Consider the following 20281-nt stretch of genomic DNA (forward strand, 5'->3'; position numbering starts at 1 on the left):
TCAAATTTCCCTTTGTATGTTGTCCTGTTCTCTCTCTGATTAGGTAGGATTGATCACTTAAGTTTCCAACTCCTGAAATTTCTCATCTGTCCCTTCTATCGTCATTTGCTCCCAATCATCTGAAAATACTAAAATGCACTTTATCATTCCACGGTCTGGCAATACTTTGGTGTGTATTATATTTTTGTATAAGAAGGCACTCAACCTACAGTCACCGATTAAAGACACACATTCACAAACTCTGCTTTACAGTTAAGGTTAAGATCACCAAGCCAACAGATATACCTGTATCTTTGTTTACTAGTTATTTCTGGTCCTCAGACTCTTGGTATAGACCCGGCCTTTCTGAAACGGTTGCTCTCTGTTTTCCTACTCCCCTACTAAAGCCAAAAAAAAAAAAAAAAAAAAGTCTTAGTTGCAACCCTCTTCCACTCCAGCATCTTCAGTGGCTGCCCAAAGATTTAATCTGAAGGATGGAGTTTGGGATGAAAGATCTTCCACAATCTGGACTTAACCTACATTTGTAGTGTTAAATGTCAAGGCTGCCCTGCTTGTTTCGTAAGACACCAAGTCCAGACATACCTCCTACTTCCTCTTTCTCTGTACCTTAGCTCTTGCTGCTCCTTTGGACAGACATGTTCTTTCCCTCATTTCTTCTGATAAATGCCCACCCATTCTCTAAAATAGGGCTTGGCAAGCTACATTTGGAGGCCAAAGTTAGCAACTGTCTTTTTTTTGGTAAATCAAGTTTTATTGGCACATAGCCATGCCCATTCATTCACATATCATTTACAGCTGATTTTGCAGGACAGCCGCAGAGTAGACATAGCTATGACCAAATGGCCTGCAAAGTCTAATATTTACTCTATGGCCCTTTCCCCCCAGAAGGTGGCTAACGTTTGCACTGAAAGCCCAGTTTAAACACCATCTCCCCCGTTCCTCCTCAGATTATCCTGTTAGAAGTAATTTCTCCATCCTTTGCACTCCCATAGTGCTGGATCTCTTATCAACAATGTCATGCAGGGTCTCAGCTCCTGTTCCCTACACAAGAAAGCAGGATATGGTGAGGCCAAAAAGGAACACCCACGGAGCCATAAGTAGGGGAGTCATAGCACTATATTCTTGCTGGCGGCTGGGCTGGAGACACAGGAAGCGGGATCTACATAATCTGCAACCCGCCGTCCTAACAGCAGTCCGCGCTTGCCAGCCACCATCTTCTTGCTAGCCCCCATTCTTTTCTGCTAGTGTAGCCACAGCAGTTATATTAGTGGCCAATGGCTTACGGGTTACAGCTGATGGCCAACTAGCCACAGCTGATGGCCATCTGATCACAGTTGATGACCATTTACTACCCGAGCCAGCACCTTTCTATTATGAGGCCGAGAGCCTGGAAACTGTTTTTTGGGGCTTTGTCCCCACAAGGAGCCACACGATTTGCAATCCGTGGTCCGCTTCTCTGCCACCCAACCAACCCCCTAGCATAACCACGGCAGTTATATTAGTGGCTAATGGCTAACTGGTAACAGCTGATGGCCATCTAATAACTGCTCTCTGGGACTCTGTCCCCACAAACGGATTCTCAAATGGATCTGTTGGTGCTTGGCTAAAACAGCTGGAGAAGAGCTAATAGAGGCAGCCCACAGTCAGAAGGCTTGAAAGGAGGCTTATCTTCAACTCTCACCCCTTCAGGGATTTATTAGCAAGAATTAAAGTTTCAGAAGAAGAGTACGATCTGACTGGAGTTCTGCTTAATGAGAGAAGGAAAAGGGTCCTCGATTTCTCCTGTGGGAAGGTGAGGCCAGGAGAGGAAAGTGATGCTCCTAGAAGGCGGATTTCCAATTTCTGAAGCTATAACCCTGGAGAGAAAGTGAGGGACATTCCAGAAGACAGCAATGACCTTGCAGAAGCAACGGGTGCGCGGCCCCCGCTGCTGGTTAAGAAAGCCTTGATGTTATTGTTTTCTCAGCTATCACTTCTCTTTCGTGAAGTCAGCCATGTTTACTCAGTGTTGTTTAAACCTTAGGTATTCCTCCTTGAGGCTTAACTTGTATTAATTCCCTCATGTGGGAGCTCAGCGATCTAGCACGTTGCAAAGCCTGACCTTGACTCAAAGAGGGAAGGTTTTGAGGCACTTGCAAATGGCTCAGGAGATGGATGGATGTGGGAAAGCATTACCCACGCTGCACTCACAGGTAACAAGTTCTGAGCATTCACTCTAATCCAGGCAGGAGATCTGGGAGCGATTAGCAGCCCTGCTCTAGATGCTGTCTGGAGGGGCTTCCGCCCAGCACGAGCTGGGAGAAAATGTTACTCTGTCTGCAGGGAAAGGGCTGTCAAACCACTCCCATCAAAATCTATGATCCCGACCGGAGCTCAGCAGCTGTTTCCTGATTTTGAGCAAAGCATCCCATCAGGTGGAGGAAAGCAGGTGTGGACACTTTACTTATGTCTGAAACAGACGATGCAATCAAAAGCGAAAACAAATCGCAGCTTAGTGATTTCCCACAAAACCAAAGGCAAATTCAAGTGCAAACAGGCACACCTTGTCTTACATTTCCGGGCAATGGGGTGCTAAGTAAAAAGCAGGGTCCACTTCGGTCCAGCAGATGTGAAATCTTTTAAGGCAGAGTGACAGTGAAAGTGAAAAGAGAGCCCACGCAAACAACTGGAAGGACATCAGAGCTTTCCTGAATCAAAGGGAAGCGCTCTGTCAGACACTAGGAGAGAAGAAAGTCCTAATGCCAAGTTCTGTCCAGGAGCATGAAAACAAACAACGGCATCTTCCCAGAGCTCACGGGCGCCTTGGCAGGAGATCTTTGTTTTGTGAAGATTTGGTTTTGATAGGAATCATAAAAGTGAGTGGCTGAAGGAAAGGTGAGAACTGAGTCCACCTAACACACCAGATGCTTGGTTATCCCCTTCTCTCCTGTGACCAGAACCCTGCAACCAGGAGTGAGGACGCCGTCCGGAGGTGTTTGTGTTTGTGGTTTGACCATCTCCCGAGGCGGCCACTACCTGCGGCAGGTCTCGGAGGAGGGTCACAAAGCCCATCTCGGCGTCCTGTCCTGGGGTTCACAAGCAGACCACTGGTACTGTCCTATCATCTGCTTAAATACTTTTAAAAACACGGCTGACGTGTTAGCAAGAATGTGGAGACACTGGAAGTCCCAGTGTAGTTGGTGGATATAGGAAAAGTTTGGCGGTTCCTCAGAAAGTCAAACACAGAATGACCGTATGCCCCAGCGATTCCACTCCTAGGTATGTACCCGAGTAAACTGAGAGTAAGGACTCAAACAGATACCTGTACAGCAGCGTTCTTCACAACAGCCAAAGGGTGGAAACAACCCAACTGTCCATGAGCAGATGAGTGGGTAACAAAATGTGGTGTATCCATAAAAAAGAATACATTTCTGACACATGCTCCAACATGGATGAACCTTGAATTCATGGTAAGTGAAATAATCCAGACACAAAAGGACAAGTATGATTTCACTTGCAGGAGGTACATAGCATAGGCAAATTCATGAGAGAGAAAGTAGGACAGAGGTCACCAGGGGTGTGGAATCGGGGAAAGGGGTAATTATTGTTCACTAGTTATACAGCTTTGGGGTGATGGAAAAGTTCTGGAAATAGATAGGTGACAGTTGTACAGCATCAGGAGTGTACTTAATGCCACTGAGTTTTATATTTAAAATCATTAAAATAATAAATTTAATGACATTTACTGGTGTGCCCCCAAAATGCATACAAGTGGACTCTTTGGTCAGCGTTGCTCAAGCAGTAGTTCACCGTAATCAGAAGTGTCTGGAGGCTGATGGGAACCACTTTGAGCACATCTTGGAATTGCAGAAGTCAAACGTGACTTGTGTTCATCTTTTGTTATTGCTATATATTGAGTGTTGCAATTTTAATATAGTTTTCCTTTCTTAAAATGTGTATACATTGTTTCATTTCTCCAAAATGTTGTGCTCTTTTTAAGAGCTGGATGTTCTTTTAGATGCTAGTTTCAGAAGAACTCTGCTGAGGCATACGGTGTAAGTCTAGTGACTAAACTGTTAACTATGGCAACCTAGTCCAAGGATTCGCCAGGGGAGGGTAGGCCAAACGATTTAAATAAAGTTTGAAGTAATAGTGGGGGCCGGGATGGAACAGTGTGAAGGAGACAAAAGGCTGTAAGGAGTCAGGGCATATCTTTCTTCTAATGGTGGGGGGAGGGAGGAGGTCCAGGTTCTCCCCCAACCCTCACCCTCCAGCCACATTTCATTTGCCAATGACCAGGGGCACATACATAGAATGTAGGTCATGAGGAAGGGCTGCGCCTGGATTTGACTCCTGACTCAGCCCCTCACAAATTGTTCACCTTAGCGGGTCCCTCAGCCAAGTTGGGGGCAGTGTCGTCAACTAACAGTGCAGATACGAGCACCCCGCCCCTTTCCCACTGTGCGAGTTCAGTGAGTATTCCATGAAGGAAGCAGACGGGGATTCCGACAGTCTAAGAGTGACATATGTGATCAAGGTGTCCGAGCTTTGCCCCCACATGGGCTTCACAACACTGTGTCGCCTCAGGAGAGCCGGGCCTGTCTAGATGTCTGTGTGTCTGCTTCTCAGCCTAGGTGCGGGCACGTGGAGGGTACTCGAGAGAAGGAATATAAACAGGAATGTTTGTCTTCCAGGAGTGCCTAGACTAACTGGCGGGATCAGACATCTAAACAGATAAATTACAATCAAACATGGTAAGTGCCAAACTGGAGATAAGGTCAAAGTCCCATGGGGAATCCAAAGGAAAACTCTCACTCTCTTTGCTTTTCCTTTTCTCCATCTGTCTTTTATGCTCCTGCCATATATTAAGAAAGCAAGGGCTCTGAATTCCAGAAAAGCGGGTACTTCTGTGCTGGGCCCGCAACCCAGGGGAGGCCAGGGGACCACCGCCAACCAGATTGGGTGAAATATTGAAAGTAAACTGAAGGAGGAGGCTTGGCTTGGAAAGTAAGAATTCAGAGGGAGTTGATAAGTGCAAACGTAATGGTAGATAAAAGTCATTCCCATAACAGTTTAGACATTTATTATTATTAAGACATCATTCTGAAATAAGTGACTCGTGAAACTTTAGCACCAAAAACATTTTAGTGATTACACAGGCCAGGGTTTCTCATCCTGTGTAATGTAGCAATGTCAGTACATTACTGACATTTGGGGCTGGATAATTCTTTGTTGTGGAGCTCTCCTGTGCATTGTAGGATGTATAGCCGCTTCCCGGACCTTTCTTCACCAGATGTCAGGCACCCCCTGTCCTAGTTGTAATAATCAAAGACATCTCCAGATAGTGCCACATGTATGGGGCGGGGGGAATAGCCCTGAATTGAGACCCTCTATATAAGGAAATGGTCCTTTATTCTGAAAGAACATTGGAATCACCTAGGGAGCTTAAACAAATCCCGACACCCAAGCTTGCCCCAGACCAATTAAATCCACAGGTGGGAGCCAGGCATTGGCATATTTCAAAAAGGCCTCAAATAGCATGCCTCCTGTGATTCTAGTGTGCAGCCAGGGTGAGAACCCCTGACCTAGGGAGATCAGGAAACTAACAGTTATTGAGTGCATCTAAGGTGCTGGGTATTTTACATACATCTCTCGTTTAAGGTCAGCAGCTCCATGCAATTACAATGGTTTTCCTACTTTACCTATGAGGAAACTGAATCTCAGAAATGTTGAGAGACTTGTCTGAGAGCAACTCAGACAGAAATGGTAGCTCTGCAGAGTGCAGTCTCCATAGGCAGTGCTGGATGGTACATGGAAGACAAGGTCAAGCAAGCATTGGAGGCCAGGCGGTAGCATGGGAAGAGAAATGCTGCTCAAAGCACTGGCTGCAGCTGGGGGGGAATGGGTAGAGATGTGATTGTAAATTTATACCCTAAAGAAATCATTTTCTGATTAGAATGAGTCGACACAGGGGAGACACTAAACTGACCTGCCCACCGAGAGTCTCTTTTTGTTCTCCTGGGAAGAAGGAGCTACTCCTAGAGAGACAGTGGGGTGCAGAAGCCTTGAGGACACACAACCAGAGCAATTGAGTTCAATTAGGTAGGCATTTGAAGTCTGAGAAGAAAGGTGCAACATTTCACACTGAAGCCAGCATCATCCTGGAGGCTTCTGGCAGTGGGATGGAAGAGAAGGCTATATTTGTATTTCGCCAGTACAAGGAAAACTAGAGCTTTGTTAAGCAGTCATTCATAAATATTGGAGCCTTGGGGTAAGGGAGGGAAAATATGTATTAAAGTCTAGTCATGCTAGAGGCTTCATGTTTATAATCCTATTGAATCCTTGCATACTCCCAAGAGCCAATGGTTTTGATTCTACTCCCTGTCTGCCTCTGGCCCATGCACACTCACAGGAAACATGTCTGAGAGCCAACTGCCTGCATGCTGGGGTCTGTCCCATGTAAAGGAATGGCCTGTTGCAGAATCAGATGTAGGGAACTGTCCTAGCCTGTCCAGGCTGTTACAACAAAACACCACAGACTAGGTGGCTTATAAACAATACACATTTATTTCTCACAGTTCTGGGGGCTGGGACATACAGTAAGTCCTCACTTAATGTCGTTAATAGGTTAGGTTCTGAGACTTTAAGTGAAATGACACATAACAAAACCAATTTTACCATAGGTTAATTGATATAAAGAAGGGTTAAATTCTTACGGCATCTCAGCAATGTTATAACAAAGTGATGTTGAATGAAACAATGCTGAATGAAAAGACATTATTTGAGGACATGCTGTACAAGATAAAGGTGCCAGCAGATTCTGTGTCTGGTGAGAGCCCGCTTCCTAGAAAGCTGTCTTTTCCTTGTGACCTGACATGGCAGAAGGGACCTCTTTTATCAGGGCACTAATCTCATTCATGAAGGCTCAGCTCTCATGACCTAATCACCTCCCAAAGGCACCAACTCCTAACACATCTTGGGGGGTTGGATTTCAATATATGAATTTGGGAGGTGGGTATAAACATTCAGTCCATTGCAATAACTGGAGGAAACCCACTTAACGTACCTATAATAAATAAACATCAACCTCATAAATATAAATTGACAACTAAGGATAATCAGCCATTGGGGACAAAACAAAAACAAGAGCATGTTCTAATAAAAACCCTTAAAATCTAGTTACAGAAAGAAAATTCCTTACTTTGATAAAAAGTATCTATCAGAAACTTCAGCAAACATCTATTAGAAGCATTCTCATTATCAGAAACAGGGCAAGGAAGCTCACTATCACTATGATGATTCCCAAATGTTTTAGAGGTCTGAGCCTCTATGTACTAGACGAGAAGGAAGTAAGAGTGAGAATACTGCAAAGGAAGAGGACGTTATTATTATCTATAGATGACAAGATTTTTCCATCTAGAAAATCCATATCAAATAACTGAAAAACTAGTAGAATGGTTAAAAGAGTCCAGTAAGGTACAAAATAAATATATAAAATAAACTGACAACATACACCAGTGTGACTAATTGGAAATATAATGGAAATAAAGATCTTATACCATATTAGCAAAAGCTGTAAAAAAAACCTAGGAATAAACCTAATAAAACATATGTAAAGTCTAGATAGAGAAATATTGTTAAACAACATAAAGTGAGGACATATGCTATGCTCCTAAATCAAAAGAGTCAATATTGTGAAGACAATTGTTCCTCTTCAAATTAATCCATACGTTTATTACAATATCAGTTAAAATCTCAACAGAAGTTTTACAGATTTTAAAGAGTACGTAGAGCAAATGTGAAAAAATGTAGGGAAAAAAAGTATTTGGGTAGGGAATTGGGGAGGAGGCAGAGAATTGACCTAAAAAGAATAAAACATATAAAACCACAGAAATGAAAACAATATGTAACTTCCTACTTCAGTACCATTGGACCTGTGGACCTGAATTGAGAATCCACAAGTACATCTACATATATCTGTATTTAATACAGAGTAGAGATGGTATTTCAAATTAGTAGGGGAAATTTATAATAGTGTTGGGACAACTGTCTATCTATTTGGAAAAAGAAAGTTAGATCCCTAACTCACACCACACACCCAAATTAATTTCAAATAGATTAAATATTTAAACATAAAACGTGATTATAAAAGTAATAGAATAAAATATTAGAGAATAATTTTATAATGTTGGAAGTAGGCAGGTCTTTCAAAGTAAGACAAAACGCATTAGTCATAAAAAAGATTGACAGATTTGACCAATGAAAAGAAAAAGATTAAAAATTTTCTGCACAGAGTAATAGATATCATAAACAGAGGCAAAACACAAGAGAAAGACTAATATGCATACAAACAGAAAATGGTTATTATTCATAACATATGTGAGTTTTCAAAATCAGTGAGAAAACTACAAACACAATTTCAAAATACCAAATTCATATGAGTACAAATAATGATAAAAATGAGTGGTCAGGAAAGTGCAGATAAACACATATGCTAAAAATGAGGTACCTTCATAATATTTAGTGTTGGTGAGGGTGTGGTGAAAAGGGTTCTTTCATGTACTTTTGATGGGGGTATAAATTAGTACAGCTACTTTGGAGAGGAATTTTGCTTTATCTTTCAGAATTTCAAGTGTTCATGCCATTTGACCTATAAGTCCTATTTCTAGGAGTCTAGCAATATTTATATAAGTATTAAAGGATATATGTATTTGGAGAGTCATGGAAGCATTACTTGTTAGTGAGAACTAAGTTTTCTTTTCCAAGAATTTGTTGTATTTCTTCTAGAAACAGCTTTTCCAGTTATTTATTTGGGTTTTCCCTTACATGCTATATAGGCTTCTAAAAAATGTCTAGTGATCCTTGGTTGTCCATTCATGTTATTTTCAGTTATCCATCGATATTAGAGACAAAAGCAATGGAAAGGCTGCCTGAGAACTCTGTACATAGCGGCAGAACCTGTTAACAGGCCAAGTTCTATAGGGTGAGAGAATGGGGTGCCTGTCACTAAGCTGCTCCCTCCTCCACTTCCAGAATGAAGAGTGAGCTCTCGGAGCACCCGTACTCTCACCCATGCCCTAGTTCCCTTCTGCTTTTGTACAGGGAGGTAGATGCCAGTGTTCTGAGTGTGTGTGCTGGGGTGCCTGTTCATCTGAAGGTGTTTTCATTATTCTCCCATTTTTCAGCTGCATTCTCCCCTCCCACTTTCCCTTTTACCCACTCAGGCTCCTTAAGCCCTGCGTGCAAGCCAGCCCCCCTCATCATGGTTCCCTCTGCTACCTAGGCTCTGATCTCCTCTGCTCCGTTAGGGGACATCCTTCCATTTGCCCTTTATCTGCCAGAAATTTGTTTAAATCATTTAACAGATGCCCCCCCCTCCTGTTTTCTTGGTGGTTATAGGTCCTATCCTTTCTTATTCCTTTACTATCATTTTGATGGAATCTTGGGAGGAAGGGAAAAAGAACTCATGTACTCAGGCTGCCATCTTGAACCAAAAAACTAAAGTATTATTTATAATATTAGAAAACTGGAGACAATCTAATCATCCCGAAATACTTAAGTGGCATTACATCCATTGTATGGAATGTTCTACACTCAAAAAATAATGAACAAACTTTATATGTATTAATATGAAAGAATATCGTGATGTTAAAATAGGAAGCAAATTGCAAAAAATGTGTGCAGTAATATGAATTTTAGAACAAATATACTTATTTGTACTTTCACAAAGGACTGGAGGATACCCACGGAACTGTGACAAGTGGTCGTTTATCTGTCTTTCCACTTGAAGGTGGTGGATCAAGCATGGGGTTGGCACGATGGAAAAATTTCATCTTTTTGCTCTATATCGTCTGTATTGTTCAAAATTTTTATAATGCGCATGAAAAAAATATTTGTTCAACTAATAATAAACAAAGGTTTATTTATAGATGAAAATTATAGATGATCCATGATACTTGATATTTAAAATGCTGATATTATTACTATTTGAAACTTTTAACATGCTTAAAAGTAAAGATATTGCCAGTTTATTTTTAAAAGATTACAGACCTTTAAAAAAATCCCTTCCAAGTCTAAAGCTCATGACAGTATAACATGTTGGCAGGTAGAACATGTCTTGTAGAATCAAGTTTTTGCTTGGTATGCTTTTATGTCTGATTTCTTAACTGTTACATAATGACATTAGTAAACCGAACAGGCTGAGCTATGCCAAACTTTTATATTTCAGCTAAAATAATATTACATCTTATTATTAAGGAAGAGGCAAGTAATATAAAATATCAATCATTTTTATAACATTAGATTTAAATTATTTCCAAAGAACAGGGTTCATAATAACTCATGTCCAAAAGGAGAATACATATACATAGCCTACCAAAGATACTGGGATTCCAAAGTCTTTTCCATTAAAAGAAAAAAAAGATGGAGGAATCTATAAACCACCAACTATATTTTGTAGCATGTGAACAAATTCAAATTGACTACTCCACTGAAAAGTAGAGCTCAATTCTATAGAATTTCATTGGTTTCCAAACTACAGTGAGACAAACACCTTATTTCCAGAAATCTGTGCACCAATAAATGTTACAGTTTCTCCAGCTTTGCTCAGAGAAACAGTCAGCAGCATGAAGTGCTGAGCTGGCCTATCCCCCCCACCCCCGATCCCTGGCCCCGGTCTGAATGGGCCAGTTCCTCTGTGAATTACAGCAGGGCCAGGGCCAGAATTCAGCCTTCAAAATCTGAGTCCAGCCAGCCCACTTCTTGATGGCCAAACCAAATTAAACTATAAACTCAGTCAGGTTGAATGTGCCGTCACTACTTACGTATTAGCCAGTGCTTTTGGTACACACGTTTCCTTCTTCTATGTAGTTTTAAATTTCAATTTTCATAGCCTAACTCTATAATTACATCGTTAGAAACTAACTCCAAATCTTTTCTGAAGCAAGCAAAATAAAGAATGTCCAGTTTTTTTGTTTGTTTTTAAAAATTTTGTTGGGGAAGGAGAACAGAACTTTGTTGGGGAACAGTGTGTACTTCCAGGACTTTTTTTTTCCAAGTCAAGTTGTTGTCCTTTCAATCTTAGTTCAGCTTCAAGTTGTTGCCCTTTCCGTCTTAGTTGTGGAGGGTGCAGCTCAGCTCCAGGTCCAGTTGCTGTTTCTAGTTGCAGGGGCACAGCCCACCATCCCTTGCAGGAGTCGAACCGGCAACCTAGTGGTTGAGAGGACGCCCTTCAACCAACTGAGCCATCCGGGAGCTCAGCGGCAGCTCACCTCAAGGTGCCGTGTTCAATCTTAGTTGCAGGGGATGGAGCCCACCATCCCTTGCGGGATTTGAGGAATTGAACTGGCAACCTTGTGGTTGAGAGCCCACTGGCCCACGTGGGAATCGAACTGGCAGCCTTCGGAGTTTGGAGCACAGAGCTCTAACCGCCTGAACCACGCGGCCGGCCCAGAATGTCCAGTTTTAAAAGTCAGAAGACCATGCATGTAAAAATGCTTAGAGACAAAGAGCTATCTATTCATACAGAATGACTACTATTATTAACTGAGTGAGCTAGGGTAGGTCATGTAAATATTGACAGTTTAAGAAAATCTTTTCAAATGAGCTGATTAAACCATCTTCTCCAGCACTAATAACACAAATCCCTCTGTTTTTATAGAAATCTACTTTCTGTCTTTATCATTTTTGGAGAGTTGGGTCATTAAAAACCAGGAAGTATTGGGGCAGCTGGTTGGCTCAGTTGGTTAGAGCGCATTGCTCATAACATCCAGGTTGCTGGTTCGATTCCCACATGGGCCAGTGAGCTGCGCCCTCCACAAATAGAACGAAAACAATGACTTGACTTGGAGCTGAGGTGCGCCCCCCACAACTAGACTGAAAGACAATGACTTGGAGCTGATGGGCCCTGGAGAAACACACTGTTTCCCAATATTCCCCAATAAAAATTAAAAGGAAAGACAAGGAAGTATTTCACAACGAAAATTTGATTTGCATTACAAATAACTAAAAGTAATTCTGGAAAACAATAGGGCCACTGAACAAAATTTGTTCAAGTTGTGCATGTTTACAAAGCAATGCCACAAATTCGAACTATTCATTTCCTCTGTATTGCCTATTCTGCTGAATAAATGTATGTCAACAGCCAAACCAATTTTGTGAACCAAGTCAAATTTTTATACAAAACCCAGCAGAAATGACAAGGTAAGAAAACCACAACTTTCGTCATTACCTGGAAAATAGTGTAGAAACCCATCACATATCTCTTTGAAAAAATGTTTCAATGTTTGAAAATGTGTAATATAAAAAACAGTGAACTGGATAGTTCAAAAATAGCTAGATAGATCTGTGCTGTAATGACTTATACATAATCTCAAGCAATCCCATGCAATTTAACATTAAAAATATACAGACTTCACAGAACAGGCGATTTAGCAGGATAAATTGGATAGGTAAAGATAATGCCTGTGATGAGAAAAAGACCATCCAAAGCACTGTATACTTTAAAAGGGTGAATTTTATAGGATGTGAATTATATCTGAATGAAAAAAGGAAAAAAGAAGAAAAAGAAACAGACAGAAGCTCCTGTTCATCACCTTTGGAACCTCCCTCACTAAAGCCTGCTTTTCTGTTTCCACTCTCCCTTCTTTGCCCATGTGGCATCATATATTATTGCCATGGACTCTGGATTCCTCATGCACCCCACTGGTCTCTGGGCATAGGAAATTGAACTCAACTTTCTAAATCCCCCTTCCATTGACTCTGGGTACTTCCATTCTCCTCTGCCTCTTCTTCATCTTTTTTAGAAGGAGATGGAATTTTGATTCCATGAAGCTTTGACTACTAACAAGCTCTCTGAGACAAAAGGAAGGGAACGAATATTTGTCAGTTGCTAATAAGTGCCAGGGGCTCTGCTGGGTCCTGAGTATCTGTTATCCTATTGATTCTCGCGAATACTTATAAGGTCAAGATTCTTAGTCCATCCATACTCTAGATGAAAACACTAAAGTGCTGAGAGAAGTTTCTGCTCAGACATCCAGTAGACTATTCACCCAGGATATCTGTTTTATTTTCAGAAGGCACAGCTTTAAAGCCCTTTACTGAATAGGACTAATTCAAACCAGGGAAAACTTAAAACAACACAAAGCTCATAAAAAGTTTTTTGCATTGTTTGCTGGTGTATTTCAACACATTTACACTTCAAATAATCCCTCAAGAACATTTTCCATTCTAGGAGACAGGATGTTTATGCAGATGTGATTTCCTAATAGTACAATAGAAAGGAGGACATTGTTTGCAACTAAAAATAAAACACCAACCATTCCCTGGGAATTCAGGCTTATCGCAACTTTGTTGGCTTCTGGGTTTGCCAGAGCAAATGCAACAAACAGCTTTCCACTTTAACTAAGGGTTTGTCTTGAAGTCCCATTTGCCATTCTTTCCTCCTCCCACCAATAAAACTAAGTGAAGCTAAGTTTGGTTGCAGTTGGCTGGGGAGAAAAGGAAGAACTATAGAACTTGGCGTTCTCGGGTCTGGAGTTATCTTCTGGGGTGATCCTGCAACTCGGAATTTGCAAAATAAATGATCTCTCAACTGCTACAGCCATTGACTGCTGCACAGCCAATGACAGATCAGAACTTGGTTCTGAGATCTTCTCGTGGGTGTCACCACTTGGTAGACAACCACACGTTCCCCTCCCGTGCTGTGTGACTGTGACACATCACATAATCTCTCTGTGCCTGTTTCCTCATCTATAAAATGGGGAGGGGAAAATTCTGAGAGCGTTCAATGATCTAATAACGTGAAGCACTAAGAATAGTACCTGTGCTATTTAAGTTCCTGTTCAATAAATAATTACAATACAAAAATGACTCTTGTTCATTAACTGACTTTAAGAAATTGCTTTCCTTATAGTATTTTGTTGACTGATTTATACATGCTTACTTAAATTAGAAATTGGTAAACATTAATCTGTAAGACTTCAATTGCTTTGCATAAAATGCAATCAGCCAGAAACCAAGAAGGAAGTGTCAACAAAGATCTCTTTTTGCAGGAAAATGGGTTTAAAACACCCTCTCAATATTGATGATATTGCCCAGAATGATAGCTGAGGGGCTCTGAGCTGTTCAGAAGATACCGTTTCCCCAGGAAGATGAGGTAGAAAGAAGAGAAAAATGCCTGTTGCTTTAGAACCCCAGGGAATGAAGGTCCACACAGGATCATCAAATGCCCCCGGCCACCTCAAACCCCAACAGAACAAAAGACTGGCAGATCACTTGGTTTTTCAAAGAACCTCTCCCGTCTTGGAGAAATGATTTAGCCAATTATTGAATTCATAACCATGTTTCTCTTGGAAGGAGCAAAGGCTGGTTTACACATATAGATATCAAACATTTACTAGTAAGTAGGGCTTTTTAAACTTTCTCTACCCAAGCTTCGCATTTCAAGGGGGAGGGGGTGCTTTGGCATTCCCAGGGACACCTTCTATGCGTTGGGGGACCTCTGGCCATCCCACGATCCTGGAGGGGATGAACCACCTGGCTTGGACAGATGGTTTCCTCTGGAAGAAGACCAAACTTACCCAAATAATTGTTGCTCTTGTGCATCTCGGTGATATTGATTTTGGTGGCTCCTTGGGGGATCTCAACGACGCGGTGGTAGCCCAGGCTGGTGAGGGCGTGCTTAAACACGCCTGACACAACCTGACAGCCCGTGTTATCGCCTCCGCACACCCCACATTTGTCCACCACTTTGTCGGAGCCTAGGTAGTCGTCACAGCCGATGCTCTGCAAAGAGGTAGAAAACAGAAGACTCTTGTAGCATCTGTCAGGAACATCCGGGGAAGAAGGGGAGAGGGCTGCAGATCTGCTGGTGGGGCTGGGATTGACCTCCCCCCAACCCCATTCAGCTCCTGCAGATGAGCAAGTTCATTCTTTTCTTCACGCAATAGATATTCAGGGAGCACCTTCTCTGGGGAGAGCTCTTCTTTTCTAGGCACACGTGAAATGTACATTCTAGGGGCAGAGTGGGGGCCACAGACAGTAAACAAGACAAGGAAACAAAATAGTGCCTTTGGTGGTGGTAAATGAGCAGGAGAAAAATAATGCAGGGAAATGGGATGGAGAGAGTGTGGGGATATGGACAGTGAGGTCCCACAAATCCATCCCCCTGTTGGACACGGAGAGAAGAGAGGCTGGACCTTGCAGGGATTTTTATGTGAAGAAATTCTTGGGGATCATGACTAGTGCCGTACCTAAAATTGGGCTTTATCACCAAATCTTCTAAAGAACAGACGATATAAACATTCAACAAAGTACCCCCCAAAATAGTGTTCTCAGGCCCAGTTTCTTAGGAATTAGATCAATTGGTTGAGATCTGGGTCCCCACTGGTCGTTGTGGCCCTGAGGAGCTGAGCAGCAGGGCTTTTGCTTGGCTCCCCCAAAGCACTTTCCCAGGGCAGAAGGGTACTGAGGAAGCAGGGGCCAGAAACACCAGCACACTGGGTAATACACGTCTAAATAAGGGGCACACATAGATTGCACAGGCAGTCTCACCAATGTTTAAAATAACTCTGACTTTCCTGCATTTCCTCCCCCAAAGAATCTTCTCATTACTCATTCCAAGGTGTTTTTTTTTTTCTTCATCTCCCCCTCCCCATTCATGCTTTCAATTGGGCAATTTTATTTTGCATAAAAAATTAAACCTTGGACCAGAATGGAGCAATCTTCAAGGAATCCTTTTCCACTTCTGGAGCTGATTCCATGGAGCTCTCAATTGTGCTTTCTGGATCCAAAACTGGGACATGTGGTATGAGCAAAGAATTCTGTCACATTTCCTCAGGCAGATGGAAGTGAGTGAATGTAGTTTGGACAATGAAATATTGGATGACAGATTTCAGTGAGTTATGGGGATAGGGAATGGTACTTGAAATCAGAATGGAATTCTAAAACTTTAGACATATGTTTGCTGAATCACAGGCTTGTGTTAGTTTTTGAAACCTAAGAACAATCATCAGACCTCATCGGGGGAGGAGGGGCGGACAAAGTGGTCAGCAAACCATTCAAAGTCCACTTTTGATTTTGTTAAACAACCCTGGGTCTGTTCACGTGGGTCCTACAGGTCAAATCCTACAGGCAAAGTCGAGTGGGAAGGCATCCATTCTTTCCCCTCCCACTTCCCGTTTGATTGACGGATTTCTGCAGGCACTACAGGACTGCGTGATCACTTCCATATTCCGGAGTGCACATTAGTCCATCAATAATAACTGGTCTCTCTTCACAAATAGCTTCTCTGTAAAACATTATTTCTGACAATGACAGAGCGTCATCTCAATATATTCATCCATATCCAGTTAGCCTCTTGAAATGTCATGTTTGCTATTTATTTCTCCTCCCTCAAATATTTCTTGCCCCTGCCCCATGCACATTTTAGCAGAAAAATTTAAAAAAATGCTTTCTGTGCATGATTTCCACTGCCCCACCCTCCTTGGTTCTCCTTCGAAACAAAAAAAATGCAACCACCCACAGAGATTTTGGAAAGTAGATCCATGTTGCCAAAGCAAGATTCTAAAAGAATGAAGGAGATGCCTGTCACGATGGGGAAGCTGGACAGAAAAGCAGGTCAGCACTCACTCCCTGCCCTGTTTAGCAACATCTCACTCTCCTCCCTTTCCCCACCTATTGGGGCCATTCCTGCTACCTCTGGCCTCCACTTGTCCCAGATGGAGCTCATTCTTATGGGGCGCTGCAGGCAGAGGCACCAACGTGCATGCCGATGTGGGGGTAGAAATTAACCCTCTGGAAGTCAGGAGTAAGAAAGCATGTTCACAGACTGACATGCTGAAGGGTAGGGTTGCTGGGAGGGATGAAGTGAGGCTGGAACACTCAGGTGAATTTGTCAAGAATCTCGTTTGCCAGGATGAAGAATCTGAATTTTATACGACAGCATCAGCAACCGCTGGACGTCTGAAGAACGGAGAGCTATGCTCAGATTTGCTTTTCAGATGGTACTTTGGGCTGTAGTGTGGGTGGGTCCTCGAGTGGCAAGAACAGGCAGTCTAATGAGTCTCTTTCTCTTGCAAACAAAGGGTAGGAAGTGAACAAGAGTTGCCAAAAATGGGACAGACATTGCCTCAATCCTCAGGCCTCAGCCCAGTTAGAATGGGGTGATCAAGGCAATTACACAGTCATGGACTGCTTCAGACAACCACAGACACAGACAAAACATCATTTTATCTTGTGAATCAGACATTACGTTAAAATGCTTCGCACAGCTCGATGGATGCCCACCCTCCCACCAGATTTCCTGCACAGCACGGCCACTCTGGATGAATCTAGACACGGGGAGAGAGGGCTGCCACAGTTTTTCCAGCCTAGACTTCCAGTAACCTGGGTTTGGCGTCGGTGAAGTGCATGGCCATTCCATTGGTGCCAAGAACTAAAGGGGAGACATCTTGTCTCTTTAGGGTTCTGAGTCCCAGGGTTCACTCAAGAGAGAAATCAGAACAAGGATTGTGTGAACCTTCCCTGAGGGGTGACATGAAGCTGATGGAGCATATTTCCAGTGTTCTCGTGCTTACCCAGGGTCCTTGAGAGACTGGGGGGTTGCCAAATGCTCCATATGTACTTCCCAAAGCAGGAGCAACAACCCCACAAGGAGAACTGGGCAGACAACAGGCAGTCAAGATCTTTATTTTTAGGCAATTACATATCTGACAACTGTCCTTTCTCCAGCACAGGGCTGTCGTGAGGAGCAGATGATATAATAAGGGAAAACTTGGATTGCGTGTCCAGGCAGGGCATGGCTAAGGAAGTGACTTTTGGGCCAGGACCGAATGACAAGAGGAAGCAGCCATGGCAGGATTTAAACATGTAAACATGTATTTCATCACTGACGTTGTTGAATGACCACTAGGCAGGTGGGAGAGGAAATCCCAGGCTGAATCACACTCAGGTCTTGTCTTTGGGAATTTGAGGCGAACTGGGGCGATGAGACACATATATGGATATTCACAAGCCATTGGGCAAGAGGAGCCCTGCATTCTGTGTCCTACTGGATCAATTCTCTTTTAGAAAGTTGTTCATTAATAAGAGGGTACACAAAGCGTGGAGGATGTTGCAACGTCCCAGACTGAACTAGGGGAATGGTGATGGAGTGACGAGGATGGGAGAGGTACTGAGGAAGAACAATGGACAGACTTTTGTGACTGATCAGCTGGGGGAGAAGAGGAAGCCTGGACCTCTGTCCTCCTCTTCTCCCCGCTTCCTCCTCGTCCCATCCTCCAAGCATTGTCGTATTTACATTGACCAAGTCTGTCCTCCAGTCCAGCTCCTCCAAACATGTATTCTTCTCATTGAATCTTAAAAACAGCCTCTGAGGTTGCTGAAGACTGCAGGAAACTAAGAGTTAGCAGAGCGGTTAGGTCTCTGGCCCAAGGCCATGCTGCAGGCAAGAGTTGGAGCTGGGGTTTGAAGCCAAATCCCAGGCTTTCAACCATTATGCAAAAACCCCCCAAAGGATCAGAGGTCACGCTGCGGGCTCCAGCGTTCTCAAAGGAGGGACTGATAGCGGTGACCTCGGTGCAGAAGAACAAGCTGAAGGCACTGTCACCACGGTCTCAGTGAGAGCCTGGCCCAGAAGCAACTACCATTCTCCTCCTCCAATGTAATGAAGCAACAACCACATCTGTCTCTCCCACATCAGCTGTTTTAACCCTATACTTTACACACAGTGAATGACTACATATTTTAGCTCATCTTCCCATTACACTTTTTATTGTTACAAGTTTTTGTTTTGAAATAGCTGAAGACTTGCAAGAAGTTGCAAAAACAGCACAGAGTTTCAGGGACCCTTTACCCAGCCTCCTCTAATGGTAATATCTCAGCAAAGCACAGCACATTGTCAAAACCACGTCCGTGGACCACTGCGGTCAGGATGATGCGTTAACTCAAGGGTAAACCGTATTTGGATTTTGCCACTTTTTCTCGGTGTGTAGTCCTATGACATTGTATCACATATTTCTTTAAAGCAGCTGGCATTCTCCTCTAGAACATGGCCATGTCATTGATAAGGGGAGTTGATGTCATTTACTAGCAAAAGCAGTTGGCATGATGGAAAGAATGCTGGACTGGGAACCAGAAAACCTGGCATCACCCTGGCCCAGTCCCTGACTTGCTGTGTGACGTTGGATGGGTCACTTCCCTCGGGGGCTGGCACTGAAAGCATTTCCACCACATTCAGATCTCATAGGAGACAGTGCCTGGGAATGAATCTGGCCTGAATTCTGGTTTATATATCATCAGGAGGCTGCTTACTTGATTTCTGGTGGGGATGACAACAGTGCTGGCCTGTCTCCAAACTCAGGGGCACCGCCCAAGGGTCATCAGTGGGAGCTTCAGAGGCACTAGCGTCTGCTGGACCTGGGTCACGTGCTGACTCTCTCACTTGGGAGGTCAGTACTTTGGACATGTTAATTAGCCACTCAGCTGAGCTGCAAGCTGTGGTTTCTTTATTTGTGGCTGGGGATGGTACCAGGTCTACCTGAGGGCACTGCTGGGGGGCTCAGATGAGGTAAGCACGAAAGGCACTTACTTAGCCGCAGGCTCTAATAGGGTGACATCTCAGAAAATGCTGTCCTTATTTTTGTTTTTGCTTTTGTATCATTGTCTTTACATATTGGTTTCATCTGGAATCTATCCACTTCTAAGTAAATCGCATCATCATGTGACCACTTGGACAGTATTTCTCTAACACTTTCTATTACTTCTCAGTCACAGATTCTGTCTTCTTCATTTGGAGAAATGTAGAAAAGTCTGAAGAGCTAAGAAAAGGCCAAGGTTTGCTACCAGGGTCAGACACCTAATACAGCGCCTCATCAGTACCGCTCCAACAGCATCTGGTGGAAAAGAACGTTTGCTCCCTGCTTTACCTTATTTCATGGTTAGTTTTGCTCACCATGTTCTGCAGTTCAAAAGAGAGATTTCTTGCTGTTACACAGGCGACTGAACAACTATCAGATATCCTTAGTATCCTTCCAGTGATTTTTGTAACATGGTGTAGGAAAATTTTACATATCGCAAGCCATCCCAAGAGAAATTGCTCAAGAATTGCCCTCCAATTGTGTGCCAAAATTAACCTAAATGAAATTTCCTGAGGGAAATGAGCAATCTGGATGACATGTTTGGTGGTGAATTTCACAGGCAGGAGGCGTTGGTCCGTCAGGGTGGGTAGGTAGGCGGGTGCCAGGCCTGCAGATAGTGGAGCTTCTGATTCTCTGATGGGAAACAGATGTGTCTGTGTGTTCTC

General features: G+C 43.1%; 1 protein-coding gene across 2 annotated transcripts in view; it reads right to left on the reverse strand.

Annotated features, from left to right (window-relative positions):
- Window positions 1-20281, reverse strand: part of THSD4 (thrombospondin type 1 domain containing 4) — a 578057-nt gene that overhangs the window by 81119 nt on the left and 476657 nt on the right. For both annotated transcript variants that reach the window (XM_081050341.1, XM_081050340.1), the window contains one exon: window positions 14559-14763. In XM_081050341.1, coding sequence (XP_080906467.1) covers window positions 14559-14763 — 205 coding nt within the window. The remainder of the gene's footprint in view (window positions 1-14558; window positions 14764-20281) is intronic.

Source organism: Rhinolophus hipposideros (assembly GCF_964194185.1).
Source record: "Rhinolophus hipposideros genome assembly, chromosome: 5".
NCBI lineage: Eukaryota > Metazoa > Chordata > Mammalia > Chiroptera > Rhinolophidae > Rhinolophus > Rhinolophus hipposideros.